General features: G+C 33.7%; 1 protein-coding gene across 2 annotated transcripts; it reads left to right on the top strand.

Moving 5' to 3' along the window:
- The first annotated feature begins 6,058 nt into the window (after nucleotides 1-6,058).
- Nucleotides 6,059-8,981, top strand: LOC105777736 (floral homeotic protein APETALA 2). 2 transcript variants are annotated; one of them, XM_012601135.2, is made up of 9 exons: nucleotides 6,059-7,004; nucleotides 7,094-7,119; nucleotides 7,207-7,237; nucleotides 7,333-7,566; nucleotides 7,663-7,707; nucleotides 7,796-7,890; nucleotides 7,988-8,106; nucleotides 8,198-8,389; nucleotides 8,554-8,981. In XM_012601135.2, the coding sequence occupies exons 1-9, from the start codon at nucleotides 6,481-6,483 to the stop codon at nucleotides 8,740-8,742; spliced, it is 1,455 nt and encodes a 484-aa protein (XP_012456589.1). In that variant the 5' UTR covers nucleotides 6,059-6,480; the 3' UTR covers nucleotides 8,743-8,981. The 2 variants fall into 2 exon arrangements, with proteins under 2 accessions (XP_012456589.1, XP_012456587.1); XM_012601133.2 differs by having other exon boundaries at nucleotides 7,979-8,106.
- Nucleotides 8,982-9,419: the final 438 nt, after the last annotated feature.

Below are 9,419 nucleotides of genomic sequence, written 5' to 3'. Positions count from 1 at the left end.
GATTGTGTTTAAAGTCCCGACGGACCCCTTTAGACTCTATTGTAAACAACATGAGTGCAACTATTCGACTCATGATTTGGAGTTGGCAGTTGTGGTATTCGCACTAAAAATTTGGAGGCACTACCTTATAGTGAGAAGTGTTATATCTATACTGATCATAAGAGTCTCAAGTATATTCTCACCTAAAAAGATTCGAACTTGAGGCAACAAAGGTGGGTAGACTTGTTAAAAGACTATGACTGTATGATTGAATACCACATCGGAAAAGTCAATGTAGTGGCAAATGCTCTAACTAGAAAATAGATGATTGATCCAAGATTGATGTTTGCTAGGTTAAGTCTAGTAGATGATGGAGGATTACTAGCGGAACTGCAAGTGAAACCCAACTTGGTTAGTAAGATTAAGGATAAACAATCATTAGATGTGTCCTTATTGCCATGGATGAAGCAAGTGGAGGATCGAAAAATTGAGGATTTTGGGTTTAATGCTAGTAGTATTCTATGCTTCCGAGGGAGGTATTGTGTTTCGAGCGATAAGGAGCTAAAATAGTTTAGACTTTGAGAAATGCATAATAGCCCTTATGCTATGCATCCTGGAGGGGATAAGATGTATCGGGATTTAAGGGAACTGTACTGGTGGCCAGGACTGAAATGAGAAGTGATGATTTCAGAGCTAAGTGCCTAACGTGTCAACAAGTAAAAGTTGAACACCAGTTCTTCTAGTTTGTTACAATTAATTAAAACACCTCAGTGGAAGTAGGAGTGATTAACAATGAACTTTGTTAGTGAGTTACCCTTAACACCTACTAAGAAATATTTAATTTGGTTTGTAGTAGACCAATTAACTAAGTCAACTCATTTATAACTTGTCCGTACAAATTATTCTCTACAAAAGCTGGCTAAGTTATATATCTCAAAGATTGTAAGATTACATGGAATACCAGTATCAATTATTTTCGATCGAGATCCTCGTTTTACATCTTAATTTTGGAAGAAACTACATGAAGCACTAGGTACTCATTTGTATTTTAGTACTACCTTTCATCTGCAGACTAATGGGCAATCCGAACGGGTTATTAAGATATTAAAAGATATGTTAAGGGCCTGTATTATCGACTTTTGAGGTAGTTGGGAGGAACACTTGCCTCTTGTTGAATTTGCCTATAATAATGATATGAGCAACTCAGCCCAATTCAAAAGCCATAATAAAGATGAGCTTAGTTTCCCTCAAGGCCCAATTACAAGATCAAAATCCAAGCAGATAAAGTCAAAACTCAACTTAGTGGTTCAAGACTTTATCACGAAAAAAATTCAAGAAGAAGAATTGAAGTTTCAAGACGATAAATTCTGGAGTATTAATGAATTAGAAGAGACTAATTATGTTCGTGGGCTTAAAATCTCAATTTATAATGACAAGCCCATGTGGAAAATGCTAACAAGCTTAGGCATTTCACTTCAAGAACCCCGATTGATCTCACAAGCCTAGACGTTTCATATTGGGTTTGAGTTTTAGGCTTAATTTTTATTATATATTAGCCCAATATTTTATTTATCAGCTCTTATTATTTTATTATTATTTTATTCCAAATTTTTATGATTATTAAGTATTTTAAGTTATTTAGGAATTTTATGTTAATAAAAATTTTAGTTTAAAACTACTTCTTGTTTAGATTAAATTAGAGTTCTAGCATACTTAAGAGTTTTATTTAAATTTATTTAACTAGCTTATATATAGGCCTTTGCATTGTACACAATACGTTCAATTGATTATTATTCTATTTATCTTTTGAGTTAATAAATTCTCTCTAGGTTTTTCTTTTCAAGAATTTCTCTTGAGTTTCTTTTAGAAGAGTTTTAACAATCTTTTTAGATTGTGGGGACTATCTTCAAATATTTTCTTGCCAAGGTTTCTATCTTGGAGGGGAAATTAGAGCCGCTTAAAGGGGGTTGTGAATTCTTCGTATTTCCAAGACTTCTTAGGACTTCTACATGCCACATTCTATCTTTCCATTTATTTTCTTTATTCACTTTTTTAATCTTTGATTTATTATTTTATTTTAGTTATTTATTTTAATTATTTTATCTGACTTGGATTCAATTTCATTTTAGGTTGTGTCAAAATCCAAGTTTCTTTTCGAACGTTTAGAGCCCTAAGTCAAATAGCGACTTTGACAAACTTTACGATCCGCTTTCGCATTCATCTTTCTCATCCTTTATTAAATAACATCTTTCAGTCGAGTATACAGATGAAACCTTATTAGGTTTTGTATGGTCGTAAGTGCCGAACACCACTGTGTTGGACTGAACTGGGTGAAAGGAAAGTTTTGGGTCCCGAAGTAGTACAAGAGTCTGAGGGAAAATTAGATTAATCCAGGATAAACTAAAAGCGACTTTGGATGGGCAGAAGTTGTATACGGACCTATGGAGAAAGGACATTGAGTATAATGTCGGAGATTAAGTTTTTTGAAAGTGTCTCCATGGCATAAAATGTTAAGGTTCGGACGAAAAGGCAAGTTAAGTCCTAAGTTCGTCGAATCTTACAAAATTCTTAAAAGAGTTGACCTAGTGGCATACCAATTATAATTACCTCATGAACTAGACCATATTCATGATGTATTCCACGTCTCCATATTGAGACGATACCGATCCGACCCTTCTTATCTTGTTCCAATCGAAGAGATTAAGGTGAGATTGGATTTGTCCTTTGAGGAGGAACACGTACAAATTCTAGATCACGAGGTAAAGATTCTAAAAAAATGGATGCCACTTGTTAAGGTTCTGTGGTGGAACTATGGCACTGAAGATGACGAAATTTTTTAAAGGAGGGGAGAGTTATCACGCCTCGAAATATAGGGGGTTAATTGAAATGATTAGATAAGAATTGAATTAAGGCTTAATGGTTAAGTGGTAGAAAGTCCTCTCTAGAGACCCAAGTTCGAGCTCCTTTCCTTCCATTTTATTTTCGGCAACCTAAGGTAAAGTCACACCCAAAATATATAGGGTTAGACGAAATGAATAAACAAGAAATAAGCTTTAGGCCTAATTATTAAGTGATAGCTTTCTTCTTTAGATAGCCTAAGTTCGAGCCCCCTCATTCCCATTTCTTTAATTTTAATTTCGGTATCTTTAGATAAATTTCCCTTACTGCCCCTAGGGTTTCAAACCCTAAGCTATTTAACCATTCTTTTCTTATTTGGATTAGTTTGTCTCTTTTCAAATTTTAGTCAAATTCCTTTTCATCCTCTATTTCTTTTCTTTTTCTTTTCTTTAAATCATATTTTCATCCTAATTGTTTATAACTATTTTTGCTTTCCCGAATCAAATTTTTCTCCCTGTTCAATCATTTTTATATCGATTTTGTAATTGTTTTCAATAGCATCCCAATCATTGCCAAGAAACTGTAAGTACATCTTATTCTGATGATTAGATCCCGTATTTCTGTAATATTAATGTACAGCGTTAATCTTTAGGCTTGATTAAATCGATTTACTTGAAATCTTGCCAAATCTTTTGTTAATATCTTCAAATCCTAATACCAATCATTAATTCGTGTGTAAATGTTGTTTGAAGAATCAAATTTATGTGAATCGGACCAAAATCGAGTGTAAGAAACATCGATTGGACCCTTGGTGAAAGATGTGTGTTCTTTATCAAGTGAATCGGGGCAAACTGTATGTAGGTTTAGGGCCACACGCGCGTGTGGACCAAACGGGTGGACCACACGGTCATGTGCTACTATTACGTTAGGGCACCTTCATTCTTTACACAGCTAAGAACCTTCCACACGGTTGTGTCTTTCTTGTAGGGTTACTTTAGAATTTTTCACATGGCCACCGCCTGTTACACTGCCTGGCCACACGATCGTGTACCCTTTCCACATGTCTTTTAGCCTCTCACACGGTCGTATGACCCCTGTTTTATAGTTTTACCCAAAATTTTATGAGTTGTGCAGTTTTGTCCATTTATAGTCCTTGAATTGTTTTTAGAGTTTTATTTATCTCAGTTGAATCCCTAATAATATGTATATTTTGGAATTTATGATCTGAATGACTAAATTATTTTTATTATATGCATGATATGTGAATGATACATGCCTACTGTTACTGAATTTCTAATAAACTGCGTCACTAATTCTTCCACTACATTACTAATTGAATTTTTAGCATGCCTATTGTCACTAATGAACCGAATAGATGTTAAGCATGTCTGCTATTATTGTATTGATCTGTTATAAGCATGTCATATTGCATTGCATGGGGTGAGACGATATGAACGAAGGAAGAATTAATAGTTTATCTACAACAACTAGTGGTTCATCCATAACGTATTGACAGTTTGTCTGCAAATTTTTTTATCTAAAAATTCTGGTGGTTTTATTATTAGAAATTCATTTGCAACGACTAGTGGTTCATCCACAACACGGTGTGTAGGAATGGATGAGTTTTGGGGAACTCATATTGTGGTGTGTAGCGGAGTTGGGTAGGATATTCTCTGATAAATTGAAACTACATCGCCATTCATAAGCATGTACATGCATAATTGTGAATTCTGAAATACTGTATTGATGTCTTGATATAAAGAACTGATACTCTGAATTGCTATATGTGTGTAGTTGTTCTGATAATTGTTATTTTGTATGCTTTACCTACTATTTGCTTGCCATTGGACTCACATTGAGCTTCTTAAGCTCATCCCTATTTTATTCTCATCTTTACAGATAAACCATAAGATTAAAATGCAAACTTGGCATTCCGGAGGTCTCGGCTCAGATTAATATTTTTATTGAAAAGTATTTAGATTTTATAAATTCTATTATTTGGAATTGTATTGATTTATTTAAACTGTGGCATGAGACTTAAATTTTGGGTTTATTTAGCATACATGACATATTATTTGATATTAGGATGTTGAAATATGAATTTTGAATTAATTATGCATGAAATTTGGTTTTCATTAAAACTATGCTAAATATCACTTTTCTACAGCATGACTATGTTAAAGAGGTTAGAAAGAGATATATATATATATATATATATATATATATATTTTGGAAGCACGCAAAGTTTTCTTCAAAAATTAAAATAAATGTTTTAAACAACTACTTTTTTTAAACTCCGATAGTTCTGCTAGACCATTTTGGTGGCCAATATAATCTTTTGAATTTGGCCTTAACGTTTAGACCGAGTTGAGGAGGTTACAATCAAATTTTAATACTGCACAATATTATTTTATATTTAATAGTAGCATAATATTATTTTCCATAAAAATATTATTGAAATACTTTAAATATTTATGCTGATATTGTATTTTGGAAAAAAATAGGAAAAATACATTTTTCATTATGTCCAAATATTAAAAGGAAAAGGTTAAAATATATATCAAGTCCCTACCCTTTTTTGTATATTTGGAAATTGAGAGACGGATCCTTTGGGGGTTTGGGCAGCCTAGGCTCCCAAAATTTTAGAAAATTTTGATTTTTTTGAAGTTTTTCGAAAATTTTAATTAGGCCTTTCAATTTTTAAAATTCTCATTCTCATTATAGTTTTAATTTTTTTGAATATTTTAATTAATATCTTTTAATTTTTTAAAAAATTCTTATTATTCTTACAAAAATTTCAATTAGGCCTCAATTTTTAAAAATTCTCATTAAAATTTTAAAGTTTTTGAAAATTTTATTAAGCCCCAAAACTTAAGTCTTAAAATCTACCACCATGGAATTTAGTCTCTTACTTTACTTCAAGGAATTTATGTACTTCACGAATTTAAAATACAAATTCAAATGTTAATATCTTAAAATTTTCTATTAAATTCAAGTTCATCATAATATTACATTTTATTAGATAGCTATCATATTAATATTTTAAAAAAGTCAAAATATTATATCAACAAATTTAATAAAAATTAATATAATTTTAAAACTTAAAAGGTAAAGATATTAAATTATTAAAAATAAAATAGGAAGAATTTTAACCAAAAAATCTATTTTATTTTATTTTCTAAAACATTTTTTTCTTGTAAGAAATTGGAAATGAACGACCTTAAAAGCAAAACAATCAAGAAGCAAGGCAGGAGAGAAGGAAAGAGAAGCTAAAACTTTAACTAGAAACAGATGAGACCTCATTTCATTCACCATTATTGATATAAAAATCTGCCAATAAGAAAGAAGATCGCTTTGGTTGAAGCTTAACTCAAACAAACCTCAGACTTCGGTTTGATGCATTGGGGTCTTCACATTTTTCCTCAAACTCCTCCCGTTCCTAACTTTACTAGCTTTAAGCTAACTCTTTTAACTCTTAAACCCAATCCTTCATTTATTTATTCTGCTTCATTTACTGAGAGAAAGGAAGAGTTTTAGCTCTCTCTTTTTAGCTTTTTGATTCTTAAGAGAATATGGTGATCATGATTGTTTAAGTTTTGGCTCTTGGTTTATATGTAGTTTTGATTGAGATCATAAACTGAGAATTTTGTAAAGAGAAAAAAGATGTGGGATCTTAATGACTGTCCATATAAGGCAAGAGACGATGAATACGAGGGGTGCTCAACGCAGAGAACTTCCAAATATGGAGATGCAGGTAACTGTAAACGGTTCGGATCCATGTCGAATTCATGCTCGTCAGCGGTGGTGATCGAGGATGGATCAGAAGAAGAAGAAGATAGGGAGGGAGTTAAAACAGCTTTAAAGAAGAAAGGTAGCAAGATTTTTGGGTTCTCAGTGCCTTATGATGAAGAAGAATCTATGCAGAGTAGTGACCCGACTCCGGTAACCCGGCAGTTGTTCCCTCTCGATGAAGACCCGGAAATGGGGACCGGAGCTGGACCTGGGTTCCCTCGGGCTCACTGGGTCGGTATAAAATTCCGTCAATCAGAGCCCTATCTTTGTGGCGGAAAATCCGTTGAATCGTCAGGTCCGATGAAGAAAAGCCGGCGAGGACCAAGGTCTAGAAGCTCTCAATATAGAGGTGTTACTTATTATAGAAGAACCGGCCGATGGGAGTCTCATATTTGGTTAGTTCCTGATATTTTTATTACTGCAACAAAAAGCCTTCATTTCGAACCAATCACAACTTTAAGGTTGTTTATTTGTTTTGTCACAGGGATTGTGGAAAACAAGTTTACTTAGGTATGTATGACTGTCTTTTTTTTTAACTAGTATTGTTTTTCATACAAATCTTGTGTTTTTATTTTTCTGCCGGATGTGATTTTATAGGTGGATTCGATGCACCACATGCAGCTGCACGGTGAGCTTTGACTGAACCCTTTATTTATTTATTTATTTTTTTTAAAAAGAAGTCCACTGCAAAATGATAAAAAAATCATTTGTAAAATATTTCAGAGCATATGATAGAGCAGCTATAAAGTTCCGGGGAGTAGAAGCAGACATAAATTTCAGTGTAGAAGATTACGAGGAAGACTTGAAACAGATGAGAAATCTAACGAAGGAAGAATTTGTGCATGTACTTCGCCGACAAAGCACTGGCTTTCCTAGAGGAAGCTCCAAATACAGAGGAGTTACCTTGCACAAGTGTGGAAGATGGGAAGCTCGACTCGGCCAATTTCTAGGCAAAAAGTAACCCTTTCTTATTTCCCTTTATATCTTATTGTTCTCATCATCTACTCCATTATCCCTACCGTATACTCAAAGTAGTTGAATTTTCTTTTACAGATACGTTTATTTAGGCTTGTTTGACACCGAGATTGAAGCAGCAAGGTCAGTGCTTGTCCTTGTTTTAGTTTCCATTTTTAAATTTGATGCTAGTCGGCTGGATTTTTAATGGTTGGGGACCCCCTCTTTGCAGGGCTTACGACAAGGCTGCAATTAAGTGCAATGGCAAAGACGCTGTCACCAACTTTGATCCCAGCATTTACGGCAATGAGCTTAACAATGGTGGAGGTCGGTACGGCTTACCCTTTGTTGAGATCGCTTTTCCAATCTTTATTCGATCCATGAAAATGAGTTTTCATAATTTCTTCTTGTTTAGAAACTTCAGGCAATGCTGGTGGAGGTCACAATCTTGATTTGAGCTTGGGGAATTCAGTTTCAAAGCAAAACAATCCAGAATCTGGTCCACCTCAAACTGATTGGCGATATCAGGGATTTAAGCCTGAGGTACTCTTTTTCACTTTCATTTCTGAATCATCTACATACAAGTGTTCCATAGGTAGTGGTATTTTATGTTATTTTGTTGATTGTGTACCAGGAAATTCAGCAGCAAGAACAAGCTTGTAGAGGTGATGATCCTCATCGAAGATCGGATAAACATATACAATCTCCACTCTCCGTTAAGTCCAATGAAATGCAAAGATATGGGCAATTGAGAAGACCTGGTCCTGGGGAGAATCATATGTCTCACATTCTTCCTCCCCGAATTGTCAATCCATCAATTTATCAGGTTTGTTTTTATAACGATATATCAGTAAATGCTTTATATAACAAGAAAGTCCAGCTAACTAGCCGGACTTGAGTGCAAGTATTAACAGGTTATAGCTAGGCTGAGCCAGGAAACTTCAGCTAACTAACCCACTTTTTTTCCCCTGAAATTGTGTAAAATCTTAGATTCATATAGCAAGCAACAGCGGCAATGGAGTCCAAATTGGGAGTGATGTATCACTATCAACGAGTGCTCAACAGGGTCCTCACCAATTGATTGCAAATGCAGGAGCAGCATCATCAGGATTCCCAACGCAAACATGGCAGCAGAGAAATGGGTTCCACTCATTCATCACACCCTCCCGACTTTTCTAAAAAAACCTAATAGATGTTCATTTATTAAAATCTGTTTGTTTTCTAAGCATGTAAAGATCAATGCTTTATGATAGTTACTCTTTCCTATTTTTTTTCATATACATACACAAAAAGAAAGCATTGAGACAAAGTAACATGTAGACGAACATGTTGTATTGCATTTACTCAAAAAAAGAAAATGTTGTATTACACAGATTCTAAGGAAAATAATAATAGATTATGGTAACAGGGTTCTGATACTTTCAGTTTCCCTAATGGAGTAACACTGCGTAACTTAAAATCCTTACAAATTGATGAAAGAAACCCATGAAATGAGCAAAAAGAAACAAGGGTAAATTGCACTAGCAGTCATCCAACTATTAGTAAATTTTTTTTGTTACCCAACTATGAAAGTTACAAAATAGTCACTCAACTAGTATTTTTATTTTTGGTCACCCAACTATAAAAAATTACAAAATGATCACTCAACTATTCAATTTTGTTGTTTTTTTTTGTCACCAGCGGCCACCATCAGCTAGCTTTTAAAATTGGTGTAGTAATAATTTGAACTCTCAACATTTATACATTGTATCAATTTAGTTTTGATTCTAAAAAAATCTAACCCTCAATATTTATATAGTGTATTTTGGTTTTTTTTACAGTTTTGTTTTTCTTTTGACTCTTTCACTTAAAAGTTA

This window comes from Gossypium raimondii, chromosome 10, assembly GCF_025698545.1.
Source record: "Gossypium raimondii isolate GPD5lz chromosome 10, ASM2569854v1, whole genome shotgun sequence".
In the NCBI taxonomy this organism is placed as follows: Eukaryota; Viridiplantae; Streptophyta; class Magnoliopsida; order Malvales; family Malvaceae; genus Gossypium; species Gossypium raimondii.
This window is presented reverse-complemented; position numbering and strand designations above follow the sequence as displayed.

Coding starts and splice junctions, on each gene's coding strand:
- LOC105777736 (XM_012601133.2), top strand. CDS start 6,481: ATGTGGGATCTTAATGACTGTCCATATAAGGCAAGAGACGATGAATAC. Junction 7,120..7,206: donor TGGAAAACAAGTTTACTTAG/GTATGTATGACT, acceptor GTGATTTTATAG/GTGGATTCGATGCACCACAT. Junction 8,107..8,197: donor ATCAGGGATTTAAGCCTGAG/GTACTCTTTTTC, acceptor ATTGTGTACCAG/GAAATTCAGCAGCAAGAACA.